The sequence below is a fragment of the Dipodomys spectabilis genome, unplaced genomic scaffold (assembly GCF_019054845.1).
Source record: "Dipodomys spectabilis isolate Male_0828 unplaced genomic scaffold, ASM1905484v1 ptg000032l, whole genome shotgun sequence".
In the NCBI taxonomy this organism is placed as follows: domain Eukaryota; kingdom Metazoa; phylum Chordata; class Mammalia; order Rodentia; family Heteromyidae; genus Dipodomys; species Dipodomys spectabilis.
The window spans coordinates 24,966,902-24,987,275 of record NW_024870709.1 but is presented as its reverse complement, the minus strand read 5'-3'; the positions used below and the strand labels follow the sequence as shown (position 1 = coordinate 24,987,275).

Here is a 20,374-nt window from a genome sequence, read left to right as displayed (position 1 = left end):
TTTCAGCCCTTTCTCTTTTATTCTTAGTCCATTCAACTAAAGTGTTTGGATATTTATGTTCATGTTGTTTATCAAATTTTGAATTTTTTGGCCATTATTTTTTTCATGTGTTCTCTCTGCTCATTTCTCTGTCCTTTTTCTGGAAGCCTCATAATGAGTTAGTTTATCTGCTTAATAGTGTTAGGTCCTGTAGGCTGTTCCTTTTCCTTTAATCTTTGTCTTTGTTCGTTAGACTTAATAATTTCAAATTTGTGGGATCTTCTTTCTGTTTTCTATTATACTTTTGAATCCTCATAATGAAGTTTTAGTTTTAATGATTGTCCCTTTTAGCTGCAGAATTTCCTTTTTCATATTTTTCTGTCTCTTTATATTTTCCTTTTATTTATATATTATTATATTGATTTTCTCTGAGTATTTCTTCTCTGAGAATACTTAAGACAAACTGTTTTGAAGTCATTGTCTAATAATTATGCCATATAGTGTTTCTTTTTTATTGCTGTTGAAAAGTGAATATTTAACTTTATAATATAAGTGAAGAAATCAAAAACTTTTCCTTCAGGATTTTCTAGGATTTATTTCTTCTTTTCTTTTGTTATTTTTCCTTTCTTTCCTTTAAATAATTTTTAATGGTCTTTCTACCTGATCATGTGAAGTACCTTTATAAATTTCTCCATCTACATGATTTCTTTTGGAGGACCTTTAAGTTTGACTTCCAAAAGGAGAAAAAGAAATAAAGGAATAAAGTGTGTGTGTGTGTGTGTGTGTGTGTGTGTGTGTGTGTGTGTGTGTGTGTGTGTGTGTGTGTGTGTGTGTGTGTGTGTGTGTGTGTGTGTGTGTGTGTGTGTGTGTGTGTGTGTGTGTGTGTGAACTAGGTGCTAGCTGTTTAAATTCCCTAGCAATTCCTGTGGCTGGGAATATTGCAGCAATGTAGTTAGCATTTGACAGCATGACTGGCTACCAGTATTTGTATATCTATGGTCAGATACTATAAAACTACTTATTTTTAATTTCTGATGTATTTTTTTCTTTTCCTGTCTTTCTCATCCTCTCTCTTTGTCCTCTTTCTCTTTTCCCCTTTCTTCTGCTTACTCCAGGATAGGTTTTCTCTTTTCCAAGGTGATTTAAATTTCCACCTTAAGAGAATAGAAAAGTGATCACCAGTTTTATATCTTTCATTTTTTTAAATGTCTGCCTGGTATGTTTACTGCTCTTTATAGTCCTTGTTTTTCACTTATTTAAGCTTCTTAGTTGTGAATACCTTTTACTTTTTTAACCTACAAAATTATTTTTCAAATGATGAAAATATGTACATATATATGTACTAAGTACAGAGAAAATAGCATTAATTCTACTCAGCTTTAATATTTTCCTTTATACCAATTTTGTTTGATTTTTAAGTGTGTTGTGGAAAGTCAGGACCTCAATTATGTTGTCCTTTTTGAACCTGTTATTCACATACCTTAGAGTTATCCACTATCCAAATAGGTTGGAAGTCTTCTTGCCCATTTTTAAAATCTTTTGAAATGTTCGAATATTTTCATATATGTGCCTTCATACATGATAGTATGTTTTGTATTTTGAAATTTTTATTAGAATTGATGCTGTGCTTGTTATGCCAAAACTTGTTTTTTCACCAAACCTTATATTTTAAATATTTAACCGGTACCTTAGATTTTAAATTATTTCATATATGGGTTAAATTTGTTACTACACCAGTTTGTATTTTGTAGTTACCTTTCCGTATGTGAACCATGTTTGAAACACATTAACAATTGGCTTTTAGCTGTAATGTTTTTTTTTTACAAATAGATTTGATTTTCAGAATATTTGTTTTGTTGGAATTTTACTTTATAAAACCTTTTTGACTTACTTTATGCTATGTATATGATTACTCTTTTGCTCATGTTGCATATATAGATATCTGGACATATGGATATTCTATGCTTTTCATCAAAGACACTAGGTGAATTTAAAGAACAGAATGAGAACTGAGATCAGAGTTCATTTTTTTTCACTGTCCAGATCATATAATCTTCTATGTGGGAATGTATTTGTAACCTATTTGGTTTTCATTTTGGATATATGCTGGTTTGCTTCCTAATTAATTTGGGCTTTATTAGAATTGAATCAAGGCCAGATGCTGATGGCTCATGTTTATAATCCTAGGAACTAGGAGGCTGAAATCTGAGGATCATGATTTGAAGCCAGCCTAGGCAGGAAAGCCTGTGAGACTCTTACCTCCAATTAACTACCAAAAAATCTGGAAGTGGAGCTATGGCTCAGTGGTAGAGCACTAAACTTGAACAAAGAAACTCAGGGACAATGCTGAGGCCCTAAGTTGAAGTCCTTGGACTGACACCGGAAAAAAAAAAAAAGAAAGAATTGTGTATAAGACAGTTCTGTTTTGCAGGGCTTCACAACAAAGTAAGGCAGTAAATAACATTTCTGCAAAGCAGACTGTACGTGCTAAAGAAAAGCGAAGAAATGATGATGATATATCTTGTATAACATCTGATACTCAGACTAAAGGTTTGTGAATCTTAGAAAACTGTTGCGATTTGAATTTTTGCCTATTTTAATAATAATAATAGTTTCTAAATTATAAATACCTTACATTGAAAATAACTGTATAACTTATGGGTGGGAATGGGAGGGAAAAACTGAGAGAGAATGAGGAAAGGGAGAGAGCTGAAGAATTCAGGGTCAGTGCTCAGGCCCAGAGTTCAAGCCCTGTGACCGAAAAAAAAAAATTGTACCTTAGTCCATATTTCTTGACTTACATATAACACTTAAAATTTAAATTTTTAATATTGTTTCTTTCCTTTTATTGTAGATGCTAGCGATATGACTACAAAGTTATAATGTTAGTTTGACTAATTGTTGCTTTCATACTTTCTAGATTTATATTATTAGCTTTCCCATAGTCTAGTCTCTATTACTAGGATACATTCCTAGTATTCCTAGTAGTTCTATTACTAGATACATTCTCTATTACTAGGAATTTCTCAGAGGCTGTGCATAGCTGAAGAGGTAATGAACTAGCTGAGGTTCAATCTCCAATACTGTTACCCCTCCCCCCCCAAATCCAAACAAAAAATTTCTGTCAATTCTGAGAATAATAAAGTTAATATTAAGTTAATAATAAGTTAATATTACCAAATTTGAAGATAAAATACACCTCAGTCTTGTAAAAACTTCTTTATAGGGCTCCTTGAATATATAATTATTTAATGGCTTTTTTCTCATTTTTTATCTTTTGAGATTTAAAAATATTTTAACAGAATTTGTACAAAACAATTTCCTACCTAAGCTATTTTTGAAACTAAAACCTTCAGAGATCTTCTAGATTAAGATAAAAACATCCTTTAATTACATTTTGTAAATTTTCATGCACTTCATTTCAAATTCAACTATGTTTAAATAATTTTTGGTGCAACAATGAGAAGTACAAAATGTCATGTCAAAACCAGATTTACAATGTCGGTGTGTGGGGGGAGGGGGGGGTATGATTGGGTGGGGGGGAGGGGGGAGGCTGGGAAGGGAGGTGAAGGGTAAACAAAGGAGGAGGCTGCAATGCTTGGTAAGAAATGTATGCATTATCCTGCCCATGTAATTGTAACCCCTCTGTACAGTATGTTCTCAAATAAAATAAAATAAAATAAAAAAAAAATGAATAATTTTTGGCAGCATTTTACATAGAACAAAGTTAAAAAGAAACTAAAAAATACAGATGAGTAGCTAGCTAAAACTCTTATAAGGGTTTGGAGGAAGCATTGTGTCTTTGTAGAAACAAATTTCTATTAGTCACTAATTGTCAGCATACAGTGAAACACATTTTAAAACTAGACTTTTTCTAGAAATAATTATTTATGAAAAATATGAGCATTTGTATAGATAAGCTCAGGAGGCTGAGATCTAAGGATTACAGTTTGAAGCCAGCGTCTCCTATGTCCAGTTAGCTACCCAAAAAGCCTGAAGTTAGTGGTAGAGTGTCAGTGTTGAGTGAAACACTAAGGGATAGGGTCTGACTTAAAGCCTCAATACAGTCACAACAAATAAATATAGCTGGGCGCCGGTGGCTCACGCCTGTTATCCTAGCTACTCAGGAGGCTGAAATCTGAGGATTGTGGTTCAAAGCCAGCCCAGGCAGGAAAGTTCGTGAAACTCATCTCCAATAAACCACCAGAAAACTGGAAGTGGCGCTGTAGCTCAAGTGGTAGAGCACTAGCTAGTCTTGAGCTGAAGAGCTGAGGGACAGCGCTCAGGCCCAGAGTTCAAACCCCACAATTGACTAAATAAATAAATAAATAAATGATAAATATATACTCATTATGTAATTTTCTCAGCTCCTGTAATGAACATGTACTTTGAATGAACAGGTTAATATAGGTTTGCTTGTACATTCATCCAATGGCATTATGGGATTTGAACAGTAGACTTTCATTTTAATGAACTTTGGAGCTAGGGTAGCAATTTTGATAATTAAAACTTCTCTAAAAGGGATTTTTCTGTATTTTTGGCCATATTTGAGAGTCTTCTGTTTTTTAAGACCTTAACAGTGGATGGAGAGGTTGTGATTGTCTTGGAGAGGGAAGCAAAAACAAGGATTCTGATTCAAGCATGGAACCCATTCTGATTTCCAGGAAGATAAAGAGAAGGGTTATAAATAACTTACCTGATTCTCACAATTCTACTTTGGATAAGTCAACAGACCATACAGTAAGTAGAGATACTTAGAAGTCTTAGGAAACTGAGTTGACTTAGCATAAAACGGAAATGATTTAGCAAAATAATTCTCTTTTAGTTTTCTACTTTTATCAGATTTTTAAATGTTTTAGTTCTTTTCAAGTTTTATGTTTAAACATATTTTATGTGCAAATTTCTTTTGTAATTTATTTTTTATTTATTTATTTATTTTTGTCGGTCGTGGGGCTTGAACTCTGGGCCTGGGCGCTGTCCCTCAGCTCTTCAGCTCAAGGCCAGCGCTCTACCACTTGAGCTACAGCGCCGCTTCCGGTTTTCTAGTGGTTTATTGGAGATAGGAGTCTCACGGTCTCTCCTGCCCGGGCTGGCTTTGGACTGCGATCCTCAGATCTCAGCCTCTCCTGAGTAGCTAGGATTACAGGCGTGAGCCACCAGTGCCAGGCTTCTTTTGTAATTTAGAATAATGAGAACATTTGAAATACTATGAGAGTAAAAAACTTCAAGGTTCTCTCTCTCTTTTTTTTTTTTTTTTTGGGTCCGGTGGTGGGGCCTGAACTCTGGCCTTGGGCGCTGTCCCTCAGCTCCTCAGCTCAAGGCTAGCGCTCTACCACTTGAGCCATATCGCCACTTCCGGCTTTTTTCTTTTTGCTTATGTGGTGCTAAGGAATCGAACTCAGGGCCTCAGGCATGCAAGGCAAGCGCTCTACCACTGAGCCACCTTCCCAGCCCTCAAGGTTCTCTAATAGCACTCTTTCCCCCCTCAACCTTTTCTGGAACACCTGTACAGGTAAACCAAAAGGTGTGCTTTACTAATTTGGGTGTTTCTCAGTCCAATCAAGTTGATAATCACAAGTCCACTTCTTATCAACTTGACAAGTTCCTTGCTATTGTGTAACACAAATGGCTTCCAGTCCAGCTCCCAATAGGGTCCTTATTCCCATGTGATATCTCATGAGCAGTCTTTGCTGTCTGCAGTCCTGTCAGCATTTATCCACTGAACTCTGCCTATCGCATTCCAGGCTTTCTCTAGCTACTTCTCCACATTTCTCCCACAATCTAGTTCCAAAGACTTCAGGACACAGCAACACCCCAATTTTGACACTATTTTTCTGTATTAGTTATTTCTTCTCTGTAGCAAAATACCTGATATAAACAAATTAAGGGAGGAATAGATTGATTTTGGTCTATGGTTTCAGCCTATCATGTGAGAGAGAGAGGGAGGAAAGAGAGAGAGGAAAAAAAAGAGGAGGGAGAATATGATAATGTAGAGATTCAGGACAGATCTTCCAGAGTTAATTCTCTCTCTGAAGTATTTTCATAAGCACACCCAGAGGTGTATGCTTTACTAATCTCTTAGGCTTTTCTGAATCCAATCTAACTTGCAATCAAGTTTAACCATCACACTGGATAAGTGTAGAGTAATGTCATTCAGGAAGGATCCTGTTAGGTGATTTCATGGTTTTCACAGGTGATTTTGAGATTTGGAGATTTCTCTGGAGATCACAACAACTTCTTATGTTGAAAACATCCATTGAATATCTTTAGATTGAGATGTACTTACAGAAATATACTGAGAGCTGTGCTTGAAATGTATCAGTCAACAATTTGGCTTTCTTTTACTGTTCCATTTTCTAACTGCTACTCTTTTACTCAAATAAGTGGACACTTGTTCTGATTTTATGTATGTAAAAAGGAATCAATACTAGTCTGCCAGGAAAGATGAGTCCGTTTTTTATTTCTTTGATTCATATTACCTCAGGACCTTGTGGTACCTTTAGATTTATAACAATACTTAGTTATAGAGAGGTTGAAGACAATGATTCTTTTTTTTTTTTTTTTTTTTGGGTCCGGTTGTGGGGCCTGAACTCTGGGCCTGGGCGCTGTCCCTCAGCTCTTCAGCTCAAGGCTAGTGCTCTACCACTTGAGCCACAGCGCCACTTCCGGCTTTTTTCTTTTTGCTTATATGGTGCTGAGGAATCGAACCCAGGGCCTCAGGCTTGCAAGGCAAGCGCTCTACCACTGAGCCACCTTCCCAGCCCGAAGACAATGATTCTTAAAATGATTCTGTTTCTTTAATGTTTTGCTTTTGTTATCAAGCCACTTGCAAACAAAAATGTTAAAAATACTCTGTTATTCTGAAATTGACTTAGACCATAAGAGACAGTCTGAACCACTTATAAGGATGGACATTTTCCTAGTTGAAAAATTTTTCATGCTTCACGTTAAATAGACATTGCCATAATTAGGTAGTTTTCTATCCTTACAGTTGTAGAAATGATACAATGTTTTTATTTTTATATTATTCTTTATGAGTTTAACTCTTGGAAATATTTTTTAAGGAAGCCAAAGTAGAAAGTTGCTAATTTTTGATACATTTATTTATGTTCAGAAAGAACAAGAAAATGTCACAACAGTCTCTACTGAGTTTGAACAACCAAGTGAAAACTATCATCAGGACACAACATTATTTGAAAAAATCACATCTGAATCTATAGAAGGTGATTCTGTTAAGCTATTCTCACTTGGTTCTCAGCAACCGAGTTTAAGTACTGCCTCCAAAAGTGCCTCTTCCTGTTCAGCCACAAAAAAATTGGGAAGCTTTATTTCCACCGATAAGGTGATTTCTTCTCCATCTAAGAAGAGTGAGGATGAGTTGAATATAGTAGAAAAGCTTCTTCTTAGTGGACATGGTGAAGAGAACCAGTCTTTGATCTCAGCCGAACCAAGTAAGTAACCCTAAGATTTGTGAAGATATATTTTTTGGTATGTGCTTTATTCAAGTTTTTTTTTCTTCAAATTTTGCCAAGGCAGTGAGCCTTTATGACATCACTGTGAGATATAGTAACTTCAGGAAAAATGTCCTGAGGTTTTCTTCATAATACTGTAATACCAATTTAGATTAACAGTGGAATAATTGGAAGCATGTTACCTTTAAAAAGACTAGTTCACTGTGATAAAGCCCAATAGTTTTAAAATGGGTTTTCTAAGATCCTTAATCTTCTACTTTGGTTGATAAAGATATCCTTAAAGAGCTATTTAGTTATCATTAATTTTGATTTAGTTGATTTTTGAGTAGTTCATGCAGTTACATGAAACAAAAAGTCAAAAGGCTCTTTAGGAGGGTATACTGTGCTAGTCTTATCCATACAGAGGTTAGCTATCCATTTCTCTCTTCTAAAAGAGACTATTGTAACAGGATTTAGAGTGTAGTTTAGTGTGATGACACAATACAGTGTCCAAAATAGAAATTGTTCCTAAGGTCTTATTTTTTATTTAAAAATTTTGGAGTTTTTTGGTCTATTACTATAACAAAAAATCTCTAAGATGATTAATTTACAAAAAAGAAAACATTTATTTTGACTAGAGTTTCATTAAGTTCTAGTCCAAGATAGGGTAAACCTGTCACTTTGGTTCTTTAGTGAGTATGCCAGATGATAATATCATGGGAGTGCATTAGCCTCAGAGCAAAAGGATAATTGAACAGATATAGGTCCCAAAGTCCCCTTCAGTGGCGTCTCCCAATGACATAAGAATTAGACCTTACCTATCAAAGGTTCTGCCACTCCTAATAGTGCTACCTGGAAGACTAGGTCTTTAACATAATACACAAACTATAATCAGGTTTACTTATGGCTTTATCCCTCTTTTTTTCTTTTTTATCCCCACACCCCTAGTGTCACTGGGGACTGAACACAGAGCTTCATGCTTACTAGAAATATACTCAACTATGTGAGCTCTTCTGCTAGCCCCTTTTTATGTTATTTTTAAAGTGCTGTTTCTACCTGAGCTGGCTTGGGCTGTGATCTTTCTATTTGTGTTTCCTAGTAATACTGGGGATGATAGGTGCTATACCCAGCCATTGTGCTTCCTACAAACAGCTGAGATATCAGGTACATTATTGTACCTAGCTATTGTTTGAGATGGAGTCTCTTGAATTTCTTTTTGCATAGCCTGGCCTTAAACAGTGATACTCCAATCTCTACCTCCCATTAGCTAGGATTATAGGCTTGAGTCACCATGGGCTTTATCTATTTTTAAATTTAAAAATCCTTCAGAAAATAAGGTAGGTAAGTTCTGCATAAGAGCACTGGCATGCAGTAGTCTTTCTGCATGCCAATAATGGACAAGCAGAAAGGGAAAATCATAAAAATTATTCCATTTACAATATCCTTAAAAATACTTAGGAATTAACCTATCCAAAGATGTAAAAGATATTTATAGTGAAAACTACACAAATCTGAAGAAAGAAATCAAAAAGGACACCAGGAAATGGGAAGACTTGTGTTCATGGATGGGTAGAATCAATATTGTGAAAATGGCCATACTGCAAAAAATGCTATACAAATTCAATGCAATTCCCATCAAAATCCCAATGACATTATTTACTGAGATAGAGAAAACAATCTACAAATGCATATGAACAACAAAAGACCTAGAATAGCCAAAGCAATTCTAGGCAAAAAAAGCAATGTGGGTAGTATAAAAATACCAGACTTCAAGCTACTACAGAGGGCTGGGAAGGTGGCTCAGTGGTAGAGCACTTGCCTTGCATGCTCGAGGCCCTGGATTTGATTCCTCAGCACCACATAAGTAAAAAGCCGGAAGTGGCGCTGTGGCTCAAGTGGTAAAGCACTAGCCTTGAGCCGAAGAGCTGAGGGACAGCGCTCAGGCCCAGAGTTCAGGCCCCACGACCGGACCCAAAAAAAAAAAAAACAAAACAAAAAAAAAAAAACTACTACAGAGCCAAGATAACAAAACCAGTCTGGTAGACCTGAAGATCTGTGGAACAGATTAGAAGACTTAGAACTAAAACCATATACTTATAGTCATCTGATATTTGAGCCACAGACATACAGTGGAAAACATAGCCTCTTCAACAATTGGTGTTGGGAAAACTAAAAGTAGACCCCTGCTTGTCACCATGCACTAATACCAATTTAAAGTGGAAAAAAGACTTCAACATCAGACCCGCAACTCTGAAACTACTTCAAGAGAGAGTAGGAGAGACATTAGAACTTATAGGTACAGGCAGGAACTTCTTGAATAGTCCCAGGGGCACAACAGATAGGAGAGAGACTTGACAAATGGGAATACATCAAAATAAAACGTTTCTTCACACCTAAGGACATAGTGACTAAACTAGAAAGACAGCCAACCAACTGGGCCAAGATCTTTACCAGCAATGCGTCAGACAGAGGCCTAACATCCACTATCTATAAGGAACTCAAGAAACTAACCTCTCCCAGACTTAATAAACCAACCACTAAATGGTCAGGGGAGCTAAAGAGAGACTTCTCAGAAGAAGAGGTAAGAATGGTAAAGAGACATATGAGGAAATGCTCATCATCCCTGGTCATAGGGAAATGCAAATAAAAAAACTCTGAAGCCAGGCACCAGTGGCTCACGCCTGTCACCCTAGCTACTCAGGAGGTTGAGATCAGAGCATCACGGTTCAAAGCCAGCCTGGGCAGGAGAGACTGTGAGACTCTTTTTTTTTTTTTTTTTTGGGTCCGGTCGTGGGGCTTGAACTCTGGGCCTGGGCGCTGTCCCTCAGCTCTTCAGCTTAAGGCTAGCGCTCTACCACTTGAGCCACAGCACCACTTCCGGTTTTTTCTTTTTGCTTATGTGGTGCTGAGGAATCGAACCCAGGGCCTCAGGCATGCAAGGCATGCGCTCTACCACTGAGCCACCTTCCCAGCCTGACTGTGAGACTCTTATCTCCAGTTAACCACCAGTAAAGCGGAAGTGGTGCTGTGGCTCAAGTGGTAGAGGCGCTCACTTTGAGCTGAGCTGAGAGATAGTACCCAGGCCCAGAGTTCAAACTCCATGACTGACAAAACAAAACAAAAACAAACAGAACCCCCCCCCCCAAAAAAAACTCCAAGATTCCATCTCACCCCAGTCAGAATGGCCAAAATTTTGAATTTGAACAACAAATGCTGGTAGGGATGTGGGGAAAAAGCACCCCTACTGCACTGCTGGTGGGAATGTAAACTAATACAACCACTCTCGACAGCTGTCTGGAAGTTCCTCAAAAAACTTGACATAAACCTTCTCTATGCAGCTATACCAGGCATCTACCCTGCACATCACGAACCAGGATGTGATAAGGACACCTGTACATCCCTATTCATTGTTGTACTATTCATAATAGCCAAGATGCAGAAACAGCACGGATGCCCCACATAGACAAGTGTAGCCAAGAAATGTGGTACTATTATATACAAAGGAGTTTTACACAATCACTAGAAAGAAGTTATTTGCAGAGAAAGCTAGAACTAATCCTGTTATGTGAATTAATCCAAGGTCAGAGAGACAAACGGCACATGTTTTCTCTGATATGAGGAAGGTAGATCTGAAACACATTGGGATACAACAAATAACACAGGATTCTAGATACTCACATACACTGAGATCAATAGAGAATAGCCTTAGAAGAGATTCACAAAGGTGCAATGCCTAAGTGCCTCTTCACATTTATATAAAATAATATATACTGAAACAAAAGACTTAATTTTTTTTCTTTTTCTGATAATTCTGTCTTCCTTACCTAATACACAGTGTATTCCTGTTTATATCTTTGTGGGGGTGGGGAGGGAATGGCACAGACTCAAGGAGAAAGGGTGAAAAAGTGAGCAGTGGAGTGCACTGTACATTGATGAAAGTGAACTATACAACCCGTGGGTAGAGATGGGAGGGAGGGAATGGGAGAGAATGAGGGAACAGATGAAACTGTATGAAAAAAAATGTACTCATTACCTGACTCATGTAAATATAGCCCCTCTGTACATCACCTCTATAATAGCAATAAAGGAAATTTAGAAAAATTTACACAGAAAAGTACTGATATGGAACATTGAATATTGCTGGTATAAACCAGACTATGAATGGTAGGTTAGTTTGCAAATTGAATACATTTATAAAAGTGGGAGAAAAATGAGGGAAGGGGTAACAAGTTCAATAAGAAACGTACTCACTACCTTACATATGTAATTTAACCCCTCTGTACATCACCTTGACAATAAAATTAAGTTAAAAATTTTATTGATTATTAAAGTATATTACTTTAGAAAGTTCTGTTTCTGAAGTGATAATTGTGACACATTTAAAAATACATATTTTGCTTTTAGTTGTTGTTTCCAGTGATGAAGAAGGACCCATTGAACATAAAAGTTCAGGAAAACTTAAGTTGCAACCTAATCAAGACCTTGAGATTGCTAATGAAAATCAGAGTACTTCTGAATCATCATCAGAACTACCACTGGTTACATGTGAATCTGCACAGGTAATCTATTTCTGTTTTCTTATAGACTAATAGTGGAATGTGTTTACTAGGTAATGACTATTTTAGCAAGCAGAATATTACAAAAAAGATTATACATTTTCTCAGTTTGATTTGCTTACCTTTTGTCACTCCCTTTGTCCCTCTTTACCCCCAAGGACAGATAAATGGACAAACAAAAAAGAAAACAAAAACAATAACAAAGAAAAATCCTCGTTTCCATTTCCTGGAGTTTATTTTGATAAATATTATTTTATATGATCGGGAGCACACAGACTTTGTACCTTTGTGCTTCTCAAAGTGCATGTTTCCAGTTTTAAATGAAGTTGTGAGAGATGTGTATTGGTCATTTTTAGGAGGCAGTCATTACAAAATGTAAGGCTCATTAAGAAATTATTTTTGTATCAACTTCTAATTTTGTCAGTTAAAAAATCATAGTGATTTGTCTGATTAGTACCACCTGTAATTGATTTTTTTCCCAATTTCCCATAGACTTTTTTTTTTTCCCATAGACATTTTTTGTTCTTCTGAGCATCAATATAAAATCCCTTAGGACCCCTTTGTCCAACCTTCAGAGCTCTGGTAAATAGGATGTTTGATAAGTAGGCCACAAAGTGTAAATTTCTGGGAAGGAAAAGTTTGATAACTGGGAGATACTCTGTTAGCTACTTTTGTGATTGCTGGGAATTAATGATAAGGTGTTTTTTAAAGAGTATACTTCTCATGACAGTTTATTCTATATTCTATATTGATTCTTCTTTTTTACTTAAAGAATAAAAAGATTAACTGGGAAACAGTATGAGGTTCAGATCTGAGAACTGAGGTTTGAAGCCAGCACGGGCAGGAAAGTTCAAGAAATTTTTATTTTCACTTAAAAAGCAAAAAGCCGGAGGTGGAACTGTGCCTCAAGTGGTGAATTCCAGCCTTCAGTGAAAGAGTTAAGGGACAGCACCAAATGCTTGTGCCCATACATAGATAAAAATAAAAAGATAATATGTTGACTAACAAGGAAAATTTTAAAGCAAGTGAACAGCATTGTAAATTAGGTTAATAATGAATATTGTTTTAGATGATGCTTAACTACATATGTTAGAGGGAGCTGAATACACAGATAATAATCGCTTTCATGGAAATTTGTTAGATCATTTATGATGTTTAAGCTACAGATGTAAGGTAAAAGTGGAAATTGAAAAAGTCATGTCAAAGCAGTGTAAAATCAGATGATTTTACACGCACAGTGTATAATAAGGCACATAGATTTGACTAACCATGTAGTTCTTTTGGCTCTCACAGCCTTTAATTTCTCATTAAAAGTGCAATTTCAAGACTATTACCTGGGTGGTAGTACTCAGCCTTATAATCCTAGCTAGTAAGGAGGCTGAGATTTAACAATCTCAGTTCAAATCCAACCTTAACAGGAAAGTCTATGAGATTCTTAATTCTAATTAACCAGCAAAAAGACAGTAGAAGAATTGTGGATCAAGCGGTAGAGTGTTAGACTTGAGCAAAATAACTCAGGGAGAGTGCCCAGGCCTGGGTTCAAGCCCTAGGACTGGCACTAATACACATGTGCGTACATACACACACACACACACACACACACACACACACACGCACACACTCGCATACTCGCATACACACACACACCAACTCATATCTTGGTTAATGGAAGTAATTTGTGTGGTAGAATACTTGACATGGTATCTTGGTTAATGGAAGTAATTTGTGTGGTAGAATACTTGACATGGAGAAAGAAACCCGAATTTGGGTCTTATTTTTGCTTTTTACTGACCATATGACCACAGGAAAAGTTACTTAACCAATCTAAGTTTTTATTATGTTTATGCAATTGAGTTATGGGGGCAAACTACCTATAGAGTGGTTGTGGAGATTAAGAGAGATAATATTTAAAATCTTGTTTTAAATTAAAGTTCTATATTAATATAACTTTACTTCTGATGAGTTAAACTAGGCACAGTGATGGCTCATGCCTATAATTCTAGCTGTTCAGGAGGGTGAGATCTGAAGATTGCAGTTTGAATCAGCCCAGACAACAAAGTTCATGAGATTCTTTATTTAATCACCAAAAAGCCAGAAGTGGAGCTGTGGCTCAAGTGGTAGAGCACTAGCCTTGAGCACAAAAGCTTGGGGACAGTGTCCAGGTCATGAGTACCAGCACAAAAAAGAAGGGGCTGGGAATGTGGCTTAGTGGTAGAGTGCTTGCTCAGCATGCATGAAGCCCTGGGTTCAAATCCTCAGCACCACATGTACAGAAAAAGCTGGAAGTGGCGCAGTGGCTTTAATGGTAGAATGCTAGTGACAGTGCCCAGGTCCTGAGTTCAAGCCCCAGGACTGGCCAAAAAAAAAAAAAGAAGAAGAAGAAGGAAGAGGAGGAAGAAGAGGAGGATATCAAATAGAAATACATGGCATTGATGAAACAGAGGAGGATATATTCCCAGAATTTAGGCTTATAAAATTAATTTTATACTTTTTTAAAGGTAGATCACTTTTTTCCTTTCCAGAAAAAACTAGATAACCATTTTTACCATTAAAAACTGTAAAATTCTTCACAAATTCCTTAATGGTAATATAAGAAGGAATTCTGACATAAAAATGAATTTTTAGGTTTTATATAATAGCTAATGACTATATGCATTTTTTACAATTTATCTTATAGGTATCATCTGAATTCTGCTCATATAATTCTATCATGGAAAAAAGTTCCTGTACTATACCTAATAATGAAACGAATCGGCATCTGGATTTTATGTTTACTTCTGTATATATTGGTAAAATAAAAGGAATTTCTAAAGGTTGTATTACAGTAAGTTATGTTTTATTTTCCATTCAGTTTTTGATATTAGGCATTTCAGATTGTGTGTGTGTGTGTGTGTGTGTGTGTGTGTGTGTGTAAATCAAAATAGACTAGAGATTAATTTTATATAGGATACTTTGTGAATTGTGTCTTTACTACTTTGAAATGTGTCTTTCTCTTCTACTAAAATCCTTTCTTTGATTTGTGTTACCTGACCAAGTTCCTTTACTCATCACTTGAAGAAGCCAGACTTGATGTCAAGTTTTTGGGGAAAGGAGAAAGATTTATTTGGAAAGCCAGTAAACCAAAAATGATCTTGGGGATTTATAAGTACAAATGGCTTTTACTATGAGGAGTCAGAGGAGCAATGGCAAGAAAACTATGTACAGAGTGGAGTCTTCATCACAGGGACCTGCTTTCTTTTCTATCAAAATATTGAGATAACACTGGAGTTTCATTTCTTAACTCAGATCCTATAATTTTTTTAGATAATTATTTCCATTTAAATCAAACATTATTTCACATTTAATTAAAGAACAAGGTTAGCAAAACCTTGGCCCAAACTTTTATGTTATCTCTTTTTGAGAAAAAAAGATAATGATTTGTAAGCTTTATGACTGACTTTTTAGTTTTCTGAGGCATAGCTAACCTTGGGGTTAATCATTAAGATACAAAAGGCATTTTGTGGGAGCAGATGATTGTGAAAGGCAACAATTTCAATCAGTTTGATGCCATAAGTCAAAGGTGTCATTTACAGCCAGGCCAGTGAGACACTGTTCACACTCTGTGATCCTTAACGTTAGTGATTTTTGAAATCAGTTAAGAGCAAGTGAGGCTGAAGGCTGTATATTTATACATGATATTTAGTATAATGTATGGAAAAACAATCACATGCATTGTTGCTATCCCTTGGGTTCTAAAAGTTATTTGGTAGTACTTGTTCCTCAGGGTATAATTTGGAACACACATAACAAGTCTCAGTTTGCTAATTTAAATGGTTATAAACAGACCATTCCAAGTTCATAAACTTTTTCTTGAAGTGTATCCAGGAATGGATTCTAATCTGTTTTTCTACTTTTTTTTCTTAAGTATTCCTTCTTAAGAACTCTATATGTATTTCAGTTTGGATTTTTACATCTTAGTACATCTGGCTATTATAATACCTATCATCTTTTACGGCTTACCTGGAATAATGCCTCTTCCAGGAAATCTTCCCTGATCCCTCCTTCCCAGCCAGAATTAACTTTTTCCTTTACTGTGTGGCATCTAACTTAGAATCTTCTTGCCTCAGTTTCCTATCTTTTGGGATTTTCGTCATAGGCCACTATACCTATTTTTTTCATTCTTTTAACAAGGTTCCCTCCCATAGCTTTAATCCAGAGAGAGAGAGAGAGAGAGAGAAAGAGAAAGAGAGGGAGGAGAGACAGAGAAAGAGATTATGTACTATCACCATTGTCATTCAAAGATATGCATACATATCAGAACTTCCTCAAGTAGAAGAGATCAAACAAGATTATTTGCTGGTCTGAGGAAGAGGAGAGACTAAGAAAAAGTATAGTAAGAGACACTGGACACAGAAAGATGTCATATTTCTCCCTCACAATTTTGTAGTTGTGTAAGCTCTGAAAAATAAACATCCCTATACTAATTTCCTGGAACTAGTTATCTACATTTACTAAGAAATTTTGGGAGATTAAATACCCAGTAAAACATATCACAAAGAATTTGCAAATGAAAATAAACGTACATAATAGAAATTATATAAAATTGTAAATTTTATATAGATCTTATATAAAAGTAACAATATTCAGTGCATATCCTATGAAACTTGGAAAATTTTAGGGAGGAGTTGAGTTGGGAGAGATGGGAGAAAATGATGAAAGGGAAAATGTTGATCAAAATACATTGTACTTACAAACTAATTTGTTGAATGGCAACCCTTTTGTATAACTACTTAAAGATAATGAAAATATAATAAAAATTGAACAGAACAGTAGAGTAATAAGATGTATATGATTGTATTAAGTTGGATATCGTGTCTTATTATGGAAATGCTAGTGTTTGGCAATAATAGTTTTGATGTGGCCCTAGATTAAGGGTCTATCAAAGCTGAGAGAAAACAGTAAATGAGCTGTTTACATTCTCACTTGTGTAAACGGTTAAGACAATAGACGCACGAATTTTAACTGTAAATTCATCTTTTAGCTGTATGCCCTATTGTCTCATATTTTTTTTTTTTTTGGTCCGGTCGTGGGTCCTGAACTCTGGGCCTGGGCGCTGTCCCTCAGCTCTTCAGCTCAAAGCAAGCGCTCTACCGCTTGAGCCACAGTGCCACTTCCAGCTTTTTCTTTTTGCTTATGTGGTGCTGAGGAATTGAACCCAGGGCCTCATGCATGCAAGGCAAGCGCTTTACCACTGAGCCACCTTCCCAGCCCTTGTCTCATATTTTGCTTCAGGATGAACTTTCTATTGGAATATGAGCTCTTTATTTTTGAAATACTTTTTTTTTTTTTTTTTTGAGTCCAGTTGTGGGGCCTGAACTCTGGGCCTGGGCGCTGTCCCTCAGCTCTTCAGCTCAAGGCTAGTATTCTACCACTTGAGCCACAGCGCCACTTCCGGCTTTTTTTTTTCTGCTTATGTGGTGCTGAGGAATTGAGCCCAGGGTTTCATGCATGCAAGGCAAGCGCTCTACCACTGAGCCATCTTCCCAGCCCTTGAAATACTTTTTATTTTATTTTATTTATTTATTTATTTTTTTGGGTCCAGTCCTGGGGCCTGAACTCTGGGCCTGGGCGCTGTCCCTCAGCTCTTCAGCTCAAGGCTAGCACTCTACCACTTGAGCCACGGCACCACTTCCGGCTTTTTTCTATTTTCTTATGTGGTGCTGAGGAATCGAACCCAGGGCCTCAGGCATGCAAGGCACGCGCTCTACCACTGAGCCATCTTCCCAGCCCTTGAAATACTTTTTAGACAGAAAATGAAAGGAGTGAACATAAATTTATGGTTTTACTAAACAGTCTTTGCTACTTATATAGAACTCACATACACAAAGGCCATTTAAATTTTGTCTTGTGCTCACAGACAGTAGGATCAACAATTTTATAAATATATTGATCAGAAGATTAATTTTAGACAATAAGCACATTCATTTGACAATAAAAGAAAAACTTTAAAATACAAGATTGTTTTAGATGCTTTATGTTTATATGCACATTTAGATGTTATAAACTTCTGAGAGTTTATTATTAAGTGAACATTTAAGAAATTTACCCAACCCAAAAGATACTCAGAGGAAAGTTTCTTAGGATAGAATGAACAGAAAGAGAAAGAACTCCAGTCAGAAAGGAAGTGTAACAGAATAAAGAAAGATGAATGCTAGGGATAAAAAGTGCTGGTGCCCATCTTGAATTATCCAGAGGAGATGATGTTCTGACTGGGAGACTAAATTTGTATTCATTTTAATTATTATTATTGTATTAATTTTAATTATTATAAATTTTAATAAATGCATCAATGTTTTAAAGTTGGGTTTATTAGACATTTTAATTTTAAAATTAATTATGCAGGATTAACTGACTTGTTTTAATTTTGTGTTCATTTAGCCAAGGCAATCTTTTGATTGGGAGTTTTTCTTTTTCTTTTTTTTTGGGGGGGGGGGTCCGGTTGTGGGGCCTGAACTCTGGGCCTGGGCACTGTCCCTCAGCTCTTCAGCTCAAGGCTAGCGCTCTACCACTTGAACCACAGTGCCACTTCTGGCTTTTTTCTTTTTGCTTATGTGGTGCTGAGGAATTGAACCCAGGGCCTCATGCATGCAAGGCAAGTGCTCTACCACTGAGCCACCTTCCCAGCCCTGATTGGGAGATTTTCTACAGAAGCAATGTTTACAGTGTCAACACAAACTTAATAAAAGTTATCTTTTGACAGTTATAATGTACCATTTCAAATAGTGTGGTACATTAGCTCTGTTTGTTCCATGTATCTTGTGAGTTTGGGTATAAGTTCATTTGCAAGAGAATGATCATCAGCTTTTGAGTCAGCTACCCTGTGTGGTTTCTTAGCAATTTCTTCTGGAATTTGTCTTATTTTTTTCCTTCAATTTTCAGAATATATTTTTGAAAATTAAGAAAAGTTTCACTAAATTTTACAAATGAGCATACTGAGAATCAAATTACTCACATTAAGTTCTTTTTTTTTTTCCACACTAGGTTCTTAAAGAGCTCTAAAACCAAGTCTTTATAATGAAACATTATTTATTAATAGGACTTAAACAGTGTAGACTTTGAATGTGTACTTGAGATATGCAAAAGAAAAATTATGTTTGAACAGTAACAATTTTGAGTAGTAACTCATTTTTTGTTTTTCATTTATTTTTTAGTTCACAACAAAGTATGTTAAAATCCCATTTCAAGGTAAGCTTTCATGCTTTTATCACTTTTCCTCTGCACAGCAATTTTGAGTATAGAATAATGGTTAGAAAAAATCCTAAAGTTCTTTTCTAACAATTTCCATAATTTTGGTATAGAATATAAATAAACTAAAGGTAGTTTAATAATGTGCTTCATCTTAACATTGTTAGTACCTCCAAAATACATTTTAATGTTTTATAATGCTGAAAATCATATTGTTAATTTAATGGCTTTAAATAAAATAATGGCTATAAAATAACACTAAGTACTTATAGTGATGTCTTACAAGTCTCAGAAAATAAAGTTTTGACAACAAGAATAATTTGGTATATTTATGTAGGATTTAAATAGGAACTATCAGGAAAGAATTACAGAAACATATAATTTGTTTATGCATAGCAGTTTAAAATACAATGTTTTCTAAAAACTATTAGCATATGTTAATTATACAAAGTGAAGGATTTCATTATGATATCTCTGTACATGTATAAAATGACTTTTGTTATATACCTCTCTTCTAGTTCTCGTGTGTGTGTGTGTGTGTGTGTGTGTGTGTGTGTGTGTGTGTGTGTGTGTGTGTGTGTGTGTGTGTGTGTGTGTGTGTGTGTGTGTGTGTGTGTGTGTGTGTGTGTGTGTGTGTGTGTGTGTGTGTGTGCCTGCGCACCACTCCTGGCACTTGAACTCAGGGCCTGGGTACTGTCCCTCAGCCTTTTTGCTCAAGGGTAGCGCTCTATCCATGAGCCAAAGCTCCACTTCTAACTTTTTTTTTGGTAGTTAAATGGCAATAAGAATTTCACAGACTTTCCTGCCTGGGTTGGATTGGACCACGACCTTCAGAGTTATTACTCAGGTCTCAGCCTCTGAGTAATTAGTATTACAAATTTGATACACTTGCTCCTGGCTTCTATTACTCTTTTTAACCCGTCTCCCAAATTCTGTATCTTTCTTATAAACTTAAGAATGGGGTTTAGTTTTATATGTGCAGACAATGTACTTTTACCATATTCTCTCCTCTACCTTTTCTCTTCCCCTTACGTTCTGCTCGTTCCTTATCTCAAATAATCCCCCATTTGTTTTCATAGTTAATTTTTTTCTTTCCAAATTAGCATATATTTGTCTTAGAAATGTCATTTCTACACATTTCTAAACAATTTATCCCAATAAAGT

At 36.0% G+C, this 20,374-nt stretch overlaps 1 protein-coding gene across 3 annotated transcripts in view; it reads left to right on the top strand.

The window, feature by feature from the left end:
* The window catches only part of Senp7 (SUMO specific peptidase 7), a 101,071-nt gene that overhangs the window by 50,412 nt on the left and 30,285 nt on the right, over positions 1-20,374 (top strand). For all 3 annotated transcript variants that reach the window (XM_042676892.1, XM_042676893.1, XM_042676891.1), the window contains 6 exons: positions 2,411-2,529; positions 4,550-4,719; positions 7,094-7,430; positions 11,835-11,989; positions 14,664-14,810; positions 19,177-19,210. In XM_042676892.1, coding sequence (XP_042532826.1) covers positions 2,411-2,529; positions 4,550-4,719; positions 7,094-7,430; positions 11,835-11,989; positions 14,664-14,810; positions 19,177-19,210 — 962 coding nt within the window. The remainder of the gene's footprint in view (positions 1-2,410; positions 2,530-4,549; positions 4,720-7,093; positions 7,431-11,834; positions 11,990-14,663; positions 14,811-19,176; positions 19,211-20,374) is intronic.